This window comes from Condylura cristata, unplaced genomic scaffold (genome assembly GCF_000260355.1).
Source record: "Condylura cristata isolate star-nosed mole 26May11 unplaced genomic scaffold, ConCri1.0 scaffold00010, whole genome shotgun sequence".
NCBI classification, from domain to species: Eukaryota; Metazoa; Chordata; class Mammalia; order Eulipotyphla; family Talpidae; genus Condylura; species Condylura cristata.
Window position 1 is genome coordinate 7,648,507 of NW_004567111.1, and position 18,809 is coordinate 7,667,315.

The following is an 18,809-nucleotide window of genomic DNA, read 5'->3' on the forward strand; positions in this document are numbered from 1 at the left end:
TGAGTAGATGTTAAAAATTCTCATGATGAAGGAGAAAAAACCATGTAGGTATAATACGGATGTTAATTTATTGTGTTAAAAAATTTGTAATATTTACATTTATCACTTATTTTGTACACCTTTAATACATGCTATTTGTTTATTATATAAAAAGAGTAATGGGAGTGAGAGATCAAAGGATGTGTTTCTTTTTAAAAAATGTCACCCCAAATGACTCTCCCGTGCCTCCCAGGGTAGGTGCTCCAGTGCTAAGAATCAGTGCTCCAAAGTTATTCTTTGAAGAATGTAATTGACCACCAGTATTCTTCTCTGAAATCATCCTAGCTAACTAGTAGGGGACTTTGTACCAGAAATGTTAGCCTTATATTTAATGAAAAGCCTTATATTTAATGACTTATTGTATGTTGAAAATTAGTTCTGTTGTAAATTGAGTATATCTAAATGTAATTAAAATAAAATAGATTTATTTATGGTACTTTTGGAATAGATACTGTTCTCTGGGAAAAGAACAAATAGAATAAGATTCTTCTCTTCAGTTGATAAAGTCGATGAGAATTTTTGGTTTGCAAATTTAAACTTATCAATAATTATAATTCAACTTTATACTAATGCATTTTCAAATTGAAAAAGTAAATATGTATTTAATAAATATTTTTCTTTATTACTGAAGATGAGCTAATAACATTCTGGAACTGATAATGGAAATTGGTTATATGAAATTGCATTACTCTTATGAACATAGCAAGATGTGTGGACTTATTGTCTCAATTTGCTTCGCCACTGATTGATTGATTATCTTTTGAGTAAATTGTCAAAATGTATTTTAAAATGAGCTGTATGAAATTGAAAGCCCTTTAAAAGATTTTCAGCTTTGTTATATTACTATTATTATAAATAACCCAATTTCCTTGTGCTATCTTTCATTATAGCATGTGCCTGTGAAATTAACAAATTTTAGTGTGGCAGCAATGTTAAATACTTGTCTGTGTATCTGAAAGTAATTCTTAGATCTTATTTGGAAATAGATCAGGAATAGTCACTCTGGTTATTTACTTATTTTTTTAAGGCTGGGGGAAAGTTAGGAAGGAAAGAGAATAAAAGGAATGTCTTAGTGTTCAGCTTCCCTCCAGTCTACCTCATGTTATCAGGTGTAGGGCCATAGAGCTGTTCCTGTGCAAACCTGTATAAAGCAAAGGCACATAGCATCTTCAAGGGCAGCTAAGCATTAGTTTAAATTGTTTTCCTAATTCCTGAAAGAATATGCCAAGTGTTAATTATTGTAGTCTCATTCATAGGAATTTCAGTCTGGAAACCAGAAAGAACCTGAGACATTTCTAAAATGTTGTGTGTATCCTCCCTGGTGGTGCATATTAGTGCCAGTGTGTGCATTGTGAAGCTATCTGCAGCACAGGATCCATCCCTGGCCAGGGAGCTAGCCCACATGGTGCAACAGACCTCTCCTGTCTCACCCACAGCTGCCCTTAGCATTGCATTTCAGTAGATCCTCTTGTTCTACACACCACTCTGTCTCTGGTGAATCCTCTCATCCCCTGCACCTCTGGCCTGTACCCTGTTCTTGTATGCATAAATAAATAAATCTTTGAGAAACAACATAAAATATTGTGCGTATCCATCCACATAGCTTACTTAACTTTTGGGGGAAAATGTGGTGACTTAGTGGTGGGCAGGCTCTAGAAAGACACTGTATTTTTTTTGCCTTTTATAAGAAGGGAAATTAAGTACCAAAAATACTACAGACAACTCAGTTTTAAGCAGTTGTGCCCCTCATTTCAAGAACAAATAAAAATTTGTGGAGTTTAGTATAATTTAATTGTTTAGATATATAAAGGAAAATTTAAGTTTCTCAAGGCTCTGAGGTTTTTTTTCCTTGCCTCCACTTTCTAGTAGTTCCTTTTGGAAAAGCTTTTGTTGTCCTATGTTTAGATAACTAATACTGAAGTAGTATTTGCTAGCCCAGGAAATCTTACATAATTCCCTCAAAGGAATGAAGTTTTTTCCTCAGAACTTGATTTTATTTGCACCTTTTTTAATTAATTCATGGAGAGACAGGAAAGTTACTATGGTATAGCAGAAGACCAGGTTTTTTCCTTGTAAGAAAAGTAATAAGAACAGTAGAGTTACAGCAAAGTTTTAATAAAACAAAGAAATGGTCATAATCCAAATGATGGTTCCTTGATAGGCTTAGAAAGTAGAAATGTCCCCCAAATAATATTTTACAACTTTACAAGATGGAAGAACCTCAATGTTAGTCATTTCTACTAAAATCTTAATACATGGTTGTACTGAATTTGAAGCAAGATGTTTGACCAAATCTGTTCTCTCTTTCTTAAAAAAAAATCTTTGAACAGAAACCAAGCTCCCAGAAAATGTTCCTGTCTGGCTATGGCGTGGAGCTAGCGATTAAGAGTACAGAATACAAAGCATTGGATGATACTCAAATTAAAAGTAAGTTTTCTGTGTCTGAGTAGAATGAAATTTGGGAGGTTTTCATACTTTCATAAAAAAATGAGTACTATTCTACGGATGTTAATTTGAGGCTGGAAGTTAAGATGGCCACATTCTTCCTTAGCTTAGAGTTTAATTTTAAACTGAAACAAATTGTGTTCTTAAAAGCTTCTATAAAAATTTGAAATACCACTTTCTTTTGCTTCTGCCTAGTGGTTTTACCTTTTTTCAGCAACATTTTAAAAAATGGTAATGCTTATGAGGTACACTGAGGCTCTTTATGGCTGCAGGTTATTCTCCTAGGGGCTCAGGCACCCACATTCTGCCAGCGACTAGGGCGAAGCAGTTTAATGGGACCTGTCAAACTGTTGGTCATTGGTGATACATTGTCTAAGGAGACTTTGTTGAGAGCATTTACTTATAAAGTTAGAATGATGGTACTTGCTTTTGTTGTTGCTGTTGAAGCAGAGTGGAAGAAACCAGTAATTGTGTGATTGAATGAAGTAGATTTATTAGATTTGTGAGCTACACACCACTGCCTGTATATAGCCTTTGGAATTAAGGTGTGCTGTAGATGAAAGACTCCAGAGAGTTAAGGGAACAGAAGAAATTCTCAATCTTTCAGAAATGGTTTATTACCTGAGTCATTGGAAATGTTATTTAGAGCTGATTGTTGATTCAGCTGTTAATCATTGTTTTATATGCTCCCAGGTCTGGTTTCTGCTTCAATTTCATTTTTTATTTATTCAGGATCTGACCATTAAAGCCAGGACCTAGGAGTGGATGGGTCACTGTATTTGTGTGTGCACATCTGTATATTGCTCTGTATTACTGTGACTTAAGTACACCCAGTTTCAAAGACTTGTTGAGAAAGTATAGTAGAAATAAGCATCCAAATTTTTTTGGATCTCCCCTATAGCTCCTAACTGCATTAAAATTCTGATAGTCATGATATAACATAAAGCATTTTCTAGACTTGTAGAACTTTAAGTTATGTGAACATTGATTATCTGTATTACAGATTGCATACTGCATTGATTGTCATCTCCTTTTCATATATATTTGGAGTTTATCTCCTCTGCTCTGTTCTAGTTGCCATTTCTTTAGTTCATCTTTCTTTTTTCTTTTGTGTACATGTCAGGCTTCTAACTGACCTTCTGCCTAACCTTTGGTCTGCAGTAACCTCAGTTCTTGTACCCCAGTGAAAAAGATCAACCAGTGTATTCTCCACGATTCTTTTAGAATAACTTCTTATGGTGGAAATTTGACTCTGAGACTGCTAATTAAAGCCTCTCAGTTGGCTCCCTGTAATCTCCCTCATAACTTCAAGTACTGTAGCATAACAAACAGGACTTTCTCCACTCTGGCCTCCCTCTGCCTTGTCACTCTCCCTCAGCCTCATTTGTACTCTCTGATCCTGCTCCACCAAAGTATTATATAGAATAATTTTCTACTCCTGAATCCTTGTTTGATTCCATGTCAAGCCTTTCTGACATCCAAAGAGACTTCCATCCCTTCACATGTGCTGTTCCTCCGCCCGAAGCTTTCCTCCTTTCCCTCCTTCCATTCCATCGAAAGCCTGCTCATCTTTGAGATCGTCTCTTTTGAGGTGGCTGCCTATCTCCCTTTTCTGTAAGCAGATGGTGTTTCCTTTTCTGTAGCCAAGAAATTCTATCCTTTCTTTTAGAAAACTTTTACACACTCTGTTAAAATTGTCTGTCTTTCTCCTTTTTTGTCAACCAGAGTTTTGTTTCCCAACTATAGCTACAACTAATACTACTGTAGAAGATGAGACCGAGGAAATGAAGTTCAAGGATTTCTCTTTGTGACTCTCCCTGGTGTCTGTCCCAGCAGGCAGCAGGCATAGTGGCAGTCTTGAATACTTGCCTGACAGATGAAAGGGTGAAGAGGAATACTAGATCTAAAACCCAAGGCCTTTTTCTGGTGGTAGTCCTGGAGATTCAGTTCTTCAGAGTAAGAAAGGAAGATTGTACTTGACGAGTGCTGATAAACCCCGGCAGAGAGCAAATCCCCATGCTCTACGAGGTCACAAATTCTTACAATCCAAGAGAACCTTTCATATAGAGTAGTCATCACACTGTATATTACTGTTCAGTAAGGAAAGGGGAAAGGAAATGACTATAAAAGATTATATTCTTATTCTTTGAGACCACAAGCCTGGCGTCTTCCTGAAGATTTCTTGGATTGTCTTTAAAGGAGCCAGAATTATGCAAAAACTGTATTTGGTAGGGCTTAGATTATCTGCTGGTTTAAGGGCCAAATCCACATTTGTTGCAGACCTGTTGCTTTATCATTCTGGTATAAACTAGAACTATGAAATAATGTGTAGGGCATTAATTATGGCTGCTAACTGTTTAATATTCGAACATATTTTAAGCTCAGAAGTGTAAGTGTGTGCATATGGATGTGTCAGTAAGCTCCTCTCTGAAGGTAAAACAAATGGAATTTGATTTCATTTTGTGTTCTTTTCAATTTGATTTCATGTTCCTTTCCCGCTTTGGAAAGGTTTGTATTTTATTTTGGTTCTGTTTCCAAACTATAGCTGCGACCAATACTACTGTAGAAGATGAGATTGAAACAAGTGAAGTTCAAGGATTTCTCTTTGGGAAACTAAAGTAAGTCAGGATTTAAATGAGATTCTATTATAACTCTCAGATTTGTTTTGAAAGGAATTCTATATGCTGTTTGCATATATTTTATATTTTTAATGTTTTACATTTTTAAATATAAAATTGCTTTTATTACAAAAGTAAAGCATTAATTGCAAAAACAATATCAAAGAAGCACTTATTCCACAATTGACATATAGACATAACTAATGTTCTCCTGCATGTCTTTCCAATGTGTATACATTTCTTTGCAACAAGTGAATGCATATGCAGTGTATCGTTTGAGTGGTAGAACAACACTGTACAACTTCTTTTTTCACATTCTGGGACTAAAATAGTATCATAAAATAGGACTTTGTTATTTCTGTGCTTTTTGCTGAATGTATTTGTACACAAGTTTGTGTACATCTCTAATTTTCCTTAATGCAAATTCCAGAAGAAAAACAACAAATCAAGTCTATGTACTTTTAAAATTCTGGTACGCATTTCCAAGTGCCCCTCATAGCTTTTACTAACATATACACACACCATGGCACTCATTTCTCAAGGATGTATCCTTTTCCCAGAACTTTATTAACCACTGGTACTATTTGAAAGATGTTTGTTGATTTAGTAGATGTAATGTTATTTCTTTTTCTTTTAAATTCAACATTTGCTTCATAAAATCTGAACTATTTTGTAATTTTTAATAAAAATGGTCAAATATTGCTTGGTATGCAAAGATTTGATGTTTATTGACCTTTGAGTTTCTTCTTAGCTAAATTGCTCATTCTTAACCTTTGTTCATTTTTTCTTAAGGTATTTACATTTTTACTAACTTATAACTGCTTTTTATATAAAAAATCCTAAATCCTTTACCATTTATTGATTAATTTACTATTTAAGTTTATTTTCATGTTTGTCTTAAAGATGGAAAATTTATTCATGAATTAAATTTTCCTGCTTATTAAATTTTATTATGTTTATTAAATTGAGATTTGATTTCTAGTAATCAGGTTATCCCTGGTTACTAGAAGTTACTAGTTAACTTTAAAAATCAAAATTAAGATTGTTTTAAAATTTGATATCTAATTGAAATATGACATATTAGTAACTTGTTCTGTTAAAGTCTGTCCTAATACAGTTGCTAGCATGATGAATACTTATTGTCTAGGAAGTTTTTAAATTTGAAGGGAATAGATAATGTAGTTAAGTAATTTGGTAATACAGATTGACAACTGATCATCGCACATAAATGCTGTATAACTGTTTGTTAAATGTAAAGAAAAGAAATAAAACTACAATGATCAAGTTAGTTCTTTACTAAAATACTTATTGATAATATTGCTAATGGTGAGGGTGGGATTAGTGCCCGGGGTTGAATTTCTTTAGAGAAAAAAATTTAGATTACATTTTTTTGAAAAATAAAAATCTATTGCATTATATACTTTGTGTCTTTTCTCTCTTCCCCTCAGAATTTCAGCCATCAGTGCTTATGCTTACATTGTAGATCTTTATCTTTTAAAATTATTTTTATTGTAGTTAACCTGGGCATACAGCACTCTTTGTGACTCAGTGGTGTGATGTTGAACCTCTTCACGTGTATTTGACCCAGCACATCCCACTGCTGGGGCACCTGCAGTCCCTGCCCCGGGCCACTAGGCTTTCCGGTTCTTGGTCTCCACCCTCACCTTCCTTTTCTGGTAGTGTCAGTTCCGCGGTCACACTTCTAATGTTTGCTTCGGTTTGGCTTTGCCTGTTCCTTTGTTTCTCGCTACTCCATCTAGCGTGAGACCATTTTGTATTTGTCAGAGAAGCCTGGTAGGAATACTGTCATAGATTGCCTGCTTTTTCTCCCTACCTGTCTTCAGTGTTGCTCTTTATCTTGCTCTCTTAAGTAGTTTCACTACTCCCTATCTTAATACAGGTCTTACTGCATATTTAGATGTACAGGTGTTCTTCCATGAACTCTTTCAGTGCCTTGGACCTGAGCATTCACTCTCCTCCTGGTGTGAAAGTCTTCCTCTATTACTCCTGTGTAAGTTCTGGCTCTGCTTCCCTCTGCTTCCCTCCTGTGGTTCCCACTGTCCTCCTGTTGCCTTTCCTGACAGAGTCAGGTGGTTGTTGAAGTTCTTTGTATTTGAGATTATTTTTCTTAAATGAATATTCTGTTGCTGTTATTAGCTAGCTTTTACTATTTTGAAATTGATCAGTATTTTTATCTTGTTTAAACTTATTTGATAAGCTTACTGGTGTCTGTTTTTAATAGCAGTGCTGCTATTTCTGATATCAAGTACAGATAGGTATTGCAGATAACTACTAGTATGCCAATTTGACATAGTGAAGTTAGAAAAATAGTCTTTAAAAATTATAAATGCTGGGGCCCTCCCTGGTGGCACAGCGGGTTAAAGCACAGCACTGAGAAGCTAAAGCCACTTCCGCATGAGTTCAATCCCCGAATGCCCGGAGGTGACCACATGGCGCGCAGACCCCTCCTGGCTCTCTGCTGCTCCCCTCAGCAGTGTACTTCATTGATCTGCGTGTTCTGCTCCCCACTCTGTCTCTGGCCAGTCCGTTCACCCACTGTACCTCTGGCCTGTACCCCAGTTCTTGAATGCATAAATAAATCATTAAAAAAAAAAAAAAGCTGGCCCTCCCTGGTGGCGCAACGGGTTAGGATGCAGCACTGCAGGCTGGCCACAGCTGCTTCAGTACAAGTTCAATCCCAGGTCTCAGAGGTGACCACATGGCGCGGCAGACCTCTCCTGACCCGCCCGCTGCTCCCCTCAGCAGTGCACTTCGTGGATCTGCCTGTTCTGCTCCCCACTGTCTCTGGTGAAGCCTCTCACCCACCGCTGCATCTCTGGCTTGTACCCCAGTTCTGTATGAGTAAATGGATAAGTCTTTTAAAAAATATATATAAATGCTGTATCTGGTAAAAAAGTGTAAACCTTTGTGGAATTGATGACAAATCAAATGAGTAACAAAAATCATGGTTAATATAGGATATTTAGTATAAACAATCAAAATTTTCATACCTCAAAAGAACAGAAAACATTCCTATAAATTTCTGTGCCATATTAAAAACTTTTTGACATCTTAGTTACTTACATATTTATAAGTAACCTGTCAAACATTAAAGTTGTGCTCCTTTTTTTTCTGCATCACTGATTTTGAAGACAAAGAATAGGATGGTGAGTTCTCCCGGAATATTTGTGAATGGAATGGGGGTTCTTGGAGTTTTATGTGCACTTCCCCTTATTTTATAAGGCGAAGGTTTTAATTCATTACATTAACAAAATTACTTCAAATCCTGTTTTACGGGGTGGGGGGGATTGTGCTGGACTATGGTGCTGGCACACGGGTGATTTGTGGTGGGAGGCCCATGGGGATTGCAACTGAGATGGAAAAAGGCACAAACTGATGTAAAAAATAAGCTATTATGTTTTTTTTTTAAATCCTGTCTTAAAACTTTTAGTTCTAGTTTAGTTTTCTAAGTAATCATAAAGGACACAAAGTTCAAATCTCCCAGTGAATAAGTTGACAGAGTAAAGGGAACATTTTTTGAGATTATACTAATTTTTACAGATACTGAGTTAAATTTTAAATTGGCCACGTGGTACACTACTATCCTTAAAAAATGCATATTGCAAAATGGATTTGTTCTAAATAAGGCATTTATATGAGTACATATTCTGTTTTCAACTGTGTCTCAACACTTTGGAATTCATTATTTTTTAGCATTTTTTTGGTGGGGTAAATTGTAAATTGTATAATATTAATTTTTTAAAAGATAATATTTACTTTTTACACAGTTAATTTAGTGTAAAACACATTGCTATAAGGTGTTGTCTGAGTAAGGTATTTTTTCCTGAAACACAAAGTTTCAGTAGTGAATATTACTTCTTTATGATTAAATGTAAAAAACAACACTTCTTATAAATGTAACATCTATAACTATGATATTGAATAGAAATGAATTTAATTTGTGAAATTCTTTTAAAAAGACGTTCCCTTATTTTTTTACTATAAGAGTTATAGTCAGTCTTGATTCAAAGTGTGGTCCCCACATTATAATAAAATGCAGCATTTTAACATTGTAGTATATTACGGGTTTTGTTGTTAACGATAAGATTATTATATTTCTGTACATATGTTCTATGTAGTTTTATTTTACTTTTTAAAATTTTCATTTATCTTTACTGTTGAAAACGTGCTTTATAAGTTATATTGATAGTTTTTAGTTCTGCCTGTTTAAATCTGAAATACCACTGAGTCTTTTATTTCATGAGAAAAGAAAGCTTATGACTTATATGTATAATAAAATGTCATTATACTTTTTAAAAGATACCTAAATGTATTTCACATTAGACAAATTAAGTTTTCTTAAGAATCAAAGATGCAACTTTTCAAAAATAGGATAAATCTGAGGTTATATTAATGTCTAAAATAATTTTTGTTGTAAATTATTAAAGAAGTAATAATTGTAATGTTAGAATAAAAGTATATAACCTAAAAACTAGTTCTGCACTTACACTGCACTCCTTTTAGGTAATATTAATTTGTTAACAATGTTTAATGCATTCCTCCAGATTTCATGTTATTTTATATGTTGAAAAAGTAAACATTTGTATTGTATCTCTCATTATTTTTAAGTTCTGTGGATTTAGCTGCATCATGATTTATTATCGTACTGGTCAATTTGTGTCTATTTAGAAGAGTTAATTTTTAAAAATACACTGCTTCAATAGTAGGTGATGGTAATTAACATTACTTAATTTTCCAATGCAGAGAAATATATCCAGGTCTCAGTGACAACCTGACAGCATTCCAAAAATATCTGACTGAGAGCAGCAAGGAAATGATACCTCTCAAAGTCTGGGAACTGCAAGGTAGGGTATTTTAGTATCATATTTTTAAATTATTTTTAGGAGAGATAATATTGGGGCACTGCGTTCAGGTATACCACCGTAGTACACCCACCCCCCGCTGCCCTGGATATTGTACTTTCTTCCCAGTTTGTACTTTTCCTTCCTCCACGCCATCCAGCCCCGTGTTTCAGTTCTGTGGTCCACTACCAAGGGTTTCATTTCTCAGTTTGTCTTTATCTGCTTATTCATCTAACAAAACAGAAATTAGCTTTTACATAAAATAACAAATTATTTCATAATAATAATTACTAGTGTGAATAATATATATTATAAAATTACCGTGTGTTATAATTTTATGAAAAGGTTATTCATCAAATCACATTTTTTATTTGTAAGGTATTAGATTATTGCAATATCAAATAATTTTAAAGTATACAGTGGTTTTTCTTACAGGTTCATTTCATGTATTAAATCACATTTCAAAGAATCTAGCACACTTACTAAAATTCTGACTAGGAGTTTGGGATAATCAGAACTCAGCTTCATTTTCTTAGCTTTCAAATTTTATTGTATCCTTACATATTGCACTGTCGCTTTGAACAGCTTCTGTACTGTCAAGTATGAGAAATTTTATGACCCAAATTTACTTTGGACTTAACTATAAGTCTTTTTCAGTTTATAATTGCTTCTGTATTACTTGTAATTTCATTTTTTGGAATAATTCCTAACTTCTATCACATCTCATTACTTTAAAAATATTATAGGTTACTGAGATAAAATTGATGTTACTCACCCTTATAAGTTTCCTATTTCAGTAGATTTTAGTGAATTTTCAGAGTTCTGTGACTTATCACAGTCCATTTGGGAATATTTTCATCCCCAAGAGAAACTGATGTGCCTTTTTATAGTCGCTCACCATTTCACCCCAGCCCCACTGGCTGTGGGCTGTGGACAACTACTTGTGTATTGTCTTAGCCATCAAAATTTTCTCAAGGGACTCATAATTTAGGAAATGTAAGTGATAGGTGATTTGAAGGCTTATAAATGGAGACAATATATAGTCAGTTCAGCCTTATTTTCTAGCCCCTATCTGTGTCATGTAGATTAGGAAATCTAGTTTAAAAAATAGTGTAATGAAGACCATGAAGAAATGGTTAGAAAAGAAGGCTGGATTCGGCAATAGTTTAGGGAATAAGAGGCATCAAGATGGGAAGATGTCTGCCTCTGTGCCTTAGTAGAGAGGACATAAAACACATAAGTAAGCTCTTAGATAAATGTAAGTTAGATAATTTAAAAGATCATTGTAAAAATTACCATTGTGATATCTGCAAACTCGGGGCACATAGGAATAAAAAGGGTAGAGCCCTAGTTAGATCTAAACTGGGAAGGGTGAGGGGGGGAAGGGCACCAAAAGGGGAGGTGTCTTTAAGACACGATTTAGTTAATATTTGAGGCAGGTTTGGGATAATTTTCGGTTGTTGGGAAAGTGCATCAAATTATCCTTGTGAGAGGTTGGATGTGGAATGTGAGATATTAAGAACAACTGATAGATTTGTGTTTTACCCACCTGGATGGACAGTAGTAACATTTATTGAAAAGAAAGACTAAGTAGGACCAGATTTAGGCAAAGAAAGCATCAGACAATCACAAATTTATTGATAAATGAGCTGCTGTAGAAGTATTCAAGTGGTAAATCTAAGCAAAGGTAATTAAATATGGGATCTGAATTGAAGGCCTCCCCTTTCCATCCAGGCTTTTACAGATGGTCAGATTTCATTTTTATGGCTGAGTAATATTCTGTTGTGCACATATACCACTTCTTTATCCATTCACCAATCAGCAGGCACTTACATTATTTCCAGCTCTTGGCTACTATAAATAAGGCTGCAAAAACAAAACAAACAAAGAACACACCTCAGGGGTGTAGAGGTGTACACACTTCTTCAAGTTGTGTTTTTGTGGTTTTGGGATCAATGCCCAGAAGTGGGGTAAATGGATTGTAGGGGTTTTCTGTTACTAATTTTGTAAAACTGCTTTTACTCCTTTCTAAAGAGGTGGTGACAGTTTACAGCCCACAGGGTACAGGGTTCCCTTTTCTGTGCTTGTTGCTGTACCTTGTCTTTACACAGTAGCCATTCTCAGAGGTATGAGGTGATAGGTTGTTTTGATTTGCATTTCCATAGTAATAAAAAATGATGAACACCTTTTCCTGTGCCTATTGACCACCTGAATTTCTTTTTTGCAGAAGTGTTGCCTCACATTCTCTACACATTTTTTTATTATAATAGTTTATTTTTACATTTTGTGCCTTTTTGCATCTCAGTTGTGATCCCTGCGGGCTTCCCATCACCAAATCACCCATGTGCCATCACCAAAGTCCCGTGCACTCCCCCCTTCTCACCAATCTCTCCACATTTTTTAATTGGATTGTTTTTTGTTCTTTGTCTTGGATATTAACCCTTTCTATGAGTATATGGCAAGGAAGGTGTAGTAAATTATTTAAATTACATGGAAATGTCTATATTAATGTCTGTTATCCTAGACCCTTAATGATACATTTTTTCCTTTCAGATCTTAGTTTTCAAGCAGCTTCTCAAATAATGTCTGTTCCAGTTTATGATGCCATAAAATTAATGAAAGACATTTCACAGAACTTTCCCATAAAAGCCAGGTATACAAAAGTTTTTTGGTATGATTATAGTTGTAACATCCATTCAATGCATTTTATGAAAATAGCTGATTTCAGTTAATTGTGATATATATATAGTGTGTGTGAAGTCAGGACCTTTCTTCATTATATATGTTGATTATTTACTGCAACAGAGTATTGGCTTCTGTTGTGCTTTCATGTACATACTACAAAACAACTCGAGTTAGAGGCAAATGGAAAAGAAAGCTAATTTATCTCAAAAAGTATTTAAACTTGAACAGAGACATGGTGATCCAATAAAATACTGTTCAGGTTAGTGACTCAAGCTGGTGACGCAACAGGTTAGGATGGAACACTGCACACAAGCCTGCAGCCATTTCAGTGCAAGTTTGATCCCCACCCCAGAGGTGACCACATGGCGCAGCAGACCTCTCCTGACCCGCCCACTGCTCCCCTCAGCAGTGTACTTTTTCAGTCTGCCTGTTCTGCTCCCCACACTGTCTCTGGTGAATGCTTTCACTGCCCCTTCACCTCTGGCTTGTACCCTAGTTCTGTATGAATAAATAAATCTTTAAAAAAAAAAACCACTATTCAAACAATAAATAATGAGAAAAAAATTACAACCAAAAATTTTTCATGAAGCCTTTAGAATTTTAGTTTCCTATACAAAGTATTCTACTACATTGATTACAGTTTTTAAGTATTGATTAGTTTTAAGTATTTATGAAAGAATGAATCATCTCAGTATTTATTTTCCCAGATCTCTGACTAGGATTGCTGTAAATAAACAAATGAAAGAAGAAATACAGGAAAATCAAAAGGTTTGTTTGAATTTCTTTTTTATTCTGATTTTTAAATTCTTTTTTTTAAAAATGTACTACTGTTTTCAAGACTATAGATCTTCTATTTCATACAAAAGAAATAGTGTTCATTTGTGCTTTTGGATTTTTAAAACAGCTTCTGTTTTTTTTTCATCTTGATATTGTTTACATCCACTCTACTTCCAGACCTTCCTTCCTTCACCCTGTACTCCTGACCTTCTGACAAAGAGTGATTTTCTTCCCAGGATAAGGAATAAAGGCTAGGTTTTCTGGTTCTCATTTTTAGCTTTTCTGAAAAACTTGTGAGAACCAAGTTATGCCATCCTATAGCATCTGAAGCACAATTGATTAGTAGTTTGGTAAGATTTTGCTAAGTGAACTCTTAAACAACCTTTAAGACACCAAGTGATCCCGATTGTGAGTGCTTATGTGCTTACATCGTGTGGCTTTATTACAGAGTACGAATTTGACTTTATGTAACTAAATACCAGATTCTTAGGACCCTACACAGAAGGAGTTAATTTTTCTCACTGAAAAGTTAGGTTACTGCAGACTCCATGGTTTTTTCCTTTTCATGGTTGCCTCCAGGCGCCAAAGCTTCTTATCTGTATTCAAATTAGAAAGATGTGATTCTTTCACCTTCTTGGAGCTCTTTGGCAACATCTCTTCCACCACAGTTTTGCCAGGGACTATCCCTCCCTGGAAAAGGGTGTAGAAAGTTGGTTTTATCTTGCAGGAGTTGGAGGCTAGTGCAGAAAATTGTGTGAGGAGTGATTAGCCCCCAGCATTTCTGGAACACTGCTTTGTGAATTTAGAAAGAAATATATTTACACATCAAAAATTTGAGCCTTAGGTTATCAAAGAATAGGAATTTTCCAACTATCAAATAGTAGAAAAGTGAGTAGATAATTATTCATTGTAGCATTAGAACTTTGGCATATGCACAATCAAAATATTCAGGAATTCGAGCATCTGACCCATCATCAGATTCTTATTGCTGATGTCAGGGATGGCAAACAGCTACCATTCACAGCTGTCTGGCTTGCCATCTTTTTTATAAATAAAAATTTTATTGCAACATAGTTATGCCCACTGATTTATATATTCTTTGGCTGGCTCTTTCATGCTATAAGGGCAGAGTGAGACATGACCTGCAAAGCCTGATGTATTTGTCTGACATTCTGGAATGTTTGCCAGCTCCTAACACAATTATCACTGTTGTTATATCATCTGGCTAACAATCACTCTACTCATTTCAAGGATCTTCACAATAGATTTGCCATTCATCCAGGTGATGCTTGCCTGTTTATAAATGGACTTCGTCTTGAAATGGATTCTTATGACCCTTTTAGGTAAGTACTGAACAATTGATAGAAACTATGGTTCACATACAGGTAATACGTCCTCACTTCAGTGTTTGTCAAAATACAAATAATTTCGTTAAAACTAGAACCAGTACATTATTTTGACTGTGCAAAGCTGCTCTCTGATTTTGGTAGAATACCCTCATAAGCACGATAGAGAGAACTGTCAGGTATTAGTGAAGGTAAGAAACCTACTGTCCTAATTTTTTACTCTCACTGGAAAGTAGTCTTATCATCTAGCAGGAAACTTTTTGGGGACTGGATCTGAGCAGCCAGGGAGCTCTATCTTCTAGAAAGGAATGGAAAGAAATTAACAGGAAGAATTTAAAGTTCTGGTAGCTGTCAGAAAGGAATTTTCAAATATAGAAGACGAAGTTGGTCTTTCCAGGTCAAAAAAAAGAAAACTCTTCAGAAATGCTTTAGGCAGAATTGGAAAGTAAATGAAAGTCATCGGCCAAAAGAAATCAAACCAAATTTATTTTACTTAAAATGTAAAACTACCGGCCCTCCCTGGTGGCGCAGCGGGTTAAAGCACAGCACTGAGAAGCTAAAGCCACTGCAGCATGAGTTCAATTCCCGCCTGCCCTGGGGTTGACCACATGGCGTGGCAGACCTCTCCTGGCCCGCCCGCTGCTCCCCTCAGCAGTGTATCTCAGTCGACTGCCTGTTCTGCTCCCTGCTCTGTCTCTGGTGAATCCTCTCACCGCCCTGCACCTCTGGCCTGTACTCTGGTTCTATATGCATAAATAAATATTAAAAATATATATATATATATATATAACTACCTTTAAAGCTTATTATTTAGACTATAAGACGAATTTAGTGAACACAGTACTTGAATACTTGATTCTTAGTATTTCTTAGTTAAATAATAGTTTTAATGCAATTGAATATACTCTTACTGAACTTAATTATATATTTTATTTTTGTGCTAATCTGTAAATACAAAGAGAAATACAGTAATGACTGCATGAGTAGAATAGTTCAAATGGAGCTCTTTTTTATTTAGTTGACTCTTTGGACCTGATATTGGGAAAATAGTAATCAAAGACACACAGGACATTTCTACACAGCAGAAGAAAGGGCAGTTGTTAGCGCCTGGCCTGTAAGCTGCAGAGGGAGAAATTACGTCTGTCATGGGGAGAGGGACAAAAGGCTCCAAAGAGCAAGTGAGATAGTCAGTTGGCTTTGGAAAGCTGGCAGAGTATGGGGAAGTCATGGCAGGAGCGTTTGCCCTTTAATTTAGCACAACTGTGTTCTAATTCTAACATCGAGAGGTGCTGCCCGTTGGCTGCTCCCCCGGTCATTAGTGAGCTGCAGGACGTGTAATACATTTTTGTTCCTCATTGATATGACCACGAGTTGCAGCTACGATAGTTCCCATAGAGAAGAAGTGAGATATTTATATCTCTTGACATTTTTTAGCACAGAATAAATAGGTTCTCAAAAAGTGACTATAGCATGTAGAGCAAAATCATTGTGAAGAGGTTGATGCAGGGGGAAAATGGCACTGGAAAGAGGAGAGAAAGGGGAATGTCGTATTGCTGTGGTCGTGCTGCCTGGGTCTAGAGAGAAGTCAGGGCAACTGCTTTTTTAGATTTGCCCTTTTGGGGAAGACAGTGTGGAACTGTTCCTCATCTCATTGCACTTTGTTTGTGGACAGTATCTGTATGTACCCTAAGACCTGGCTCTCTCCCTCCGACCCTGGCAGTAGTGGGAGGCACCAGACCTTCTCTGGGTCCCAGGCTTAGGTCAGCAGCTGCCAAGTCCACCTGTCTTTCCAGGAGGCTTCGCAGTTGCAGTGACCAGGGAGGAGAGCAGGCAGACTGGGTAAATGTTAAGCAGTATATAAATGATATCTTTAAAAGTTACCTTAGGGCGACTAACAACATAGCAGGCACTGTACTTCTTACTGATAAATAATCACTTCAGCCGTAGATTTGACCAAACATTGGTCATTACAACTTCTCAAGATACCATGTTCCACTTGAGCAGTGTCTGAAGTGTAACTACGAGGACGAAAGAAATAACAGAGGTGACTTGATAGCCTCATTTGTGTAGTATTATCTGTATTTTAATGAACTTACCTAGCTCAAGATTCTTTTGAATTTTCGATAAGTAAGTATTTGTGATGCAAGCAACATTAAAACTCAACATTGTAAAATCCATCCAATGCTAAAATTCAGTCAACTATCTCACTGCCTGCTAGCTGTAGCAAGTGCTGGATATTAGAGGTATGGTGATGAACAAGACAGAAATAATTCTTGCCTAAGTGAAATAACTAATAGTAAATGCATTATTAGTGTTAAGGCTTATAAAAGCTGAAATGCAGTGATTTAGAGTTTATAATTCCAGAAATTTGAACCAATTCTTTAAAAAAAAAAAGGATTATTTATGTATACAGAACTGGGGTACAGGCCAGACGTGCAGGGGCGGTGAGAGGATTCACCATTGGGGAGCAGAACAGGCCAACTGACGAAGTACACTGCTGAGGGGAGCAGTGGGCGGGTCAGGAGAGGTCTGCCGCACCATGTCGGTCAGCTCCGGAGCAGGGATCGAACTCATACTGAAGTGGCTTTAGCTTCTTAGTGCTGTGCTTAAACCCACTGCACCAGGGAGGGCCTCTGAACTAATTCTTTTTTAAAAAGATTTATTTATTTATAGATAGAAGAACTGCGGTGTAGGCCAGAGGTGCAGGGGGTAAGAGGATTCACCAGCGAGAGTGGGAAGCAGAACAGGTGGATCCTCTGAAATACAGTGCTGAGGGAGAGCAGTAGATGAGACAGGATGGGTCTACTGTGCCAATAAGGTAACTCCCTGGCCAGGGATCGAACTCATGCCACAGTGGCTGGCACTATTTAGATAGCATTCAGACTTAACCACTACACCACCAGGGAGGCCCTGAACTACATGGAATACAGTGACAGTGTATATATCAGCTTTCTTCATGGAAGTGATAGCTAGAGTTCAAGGCTGAACCAGGCAAAGTGGGGAGTCTAAGAAATGAGCATGGCATGCTTGAGTGTGGTATAACAGGTCTGTAAAGTAAGAAGTTGCTGAGGAGCTGGGGTTACAAATATAAGTACAGAGCAGATTCTGGAACCAAAGCAGACTTAAGTCTTTTATATTAAGGGCAGGAGAAAGCAGTGGAAGATTGTAAACAAATCCAAAGGTAATAGCTGTATTGGGTATGTATATCTTAATAACTGTGAGGTTCTCCCATTGATCATATAATGTCTACCTCTTGCTATCTTTTTACCTCGAAGTCTGTTTTAGCTGATTAAGTATATTTAAATGCTCTTTAAATTTTACCATTGGCTTGGACTGCCATTTTATATCTCCTGACTTTCAGTCCAAGTTTGTTTAGAGTTTAAGTGGGTCTCTTGGAACATCATCGTTAGGTTTTGCTTTTTGACCCATCTGGTCTCCATATGTCTTTTGATTGGTGACACCTTCTGGTGATTGGTGATAGTCAAACTCGAGCTCCTTCTCTCTCACTCCTCTTCTGAGAACACTACTTTTTCACTGTAGATCTTGGTTAGTTCCTGATAATGTGTTTTAAAATCCACATATTACTTTATTTCAATGTTGTTCATTTATGAAAGGCAAGGTGATTTCCATGGCTGGGTTCTACTGCAGTCTGTCAGTCTAACCCTTATAGGCGCGGAAGGTAGGCTGCCCTGCAGCAACCCCTCTCCAGCACTGCACCCCTGCTGAGTACCCTCAGGAAGCGCTGCACCCCACAGCATGCACACACCCTGCAGCCCTCTTGGAGTGAGATGGCAGGAGACAGCAGCTAGCTGAGCTCCACTTGCATCTTTGAGACTTTCTGGGGTGCTTATGAGACTCGGGAGACTCTTTGAAAAGTGCGTGGCACTTAGCTGCCTGTGTGACCTTGACAAATGCAGTTTAAAAACCAGACTGCCCCAGTTTTTTGCCATTAGGTTTATTTATTGATGCTGTTGTCTTTGTTATTCTTTTCCAGTGTTACTTTCCATTATATTAAAGGACTGTAAAAATGTGTCTGT

General features: G+C 36.5%; 1 protein-coding gene across 1 annotated transcript in view; it reads left to right on the forward strand.

The window, feature by feature from the left end:
• UGGT2 (UDP-glucose glycoprotein glucosyltransferase 2) overlaps nt 1-18,809 on the forward strand; it is an 84,948-nt gene that overhangs the window by 12,179 nt on the left and 53,960 nt on the right. Inside the window, exons 6-11 of the mRNA XM_012723159.1 lie at nt 2,370-2,466; nt 5,030-5,102; nt 9,867-9,967; nt 12,518-12,617; nt 13,357-13,417; nt 14,678-14,769. Coding sequence (XP_012578613.1) covers nt 2,370-2,466; nt 5,030-5,102; nt 9,867-9,967; nt 12,518-12,617; nt 13,357-13,417; nt 14,678-14,769 — 524 coding nt within the window. The remainder of the gene's footprint in view (nt 1-2,369; nt 2,467-5,029; nt 5,103-9,866; nt 9,968-12,517; nt 12,618-13,356; nt 13,418-14,677; nt 14,770-18,809) is intronic.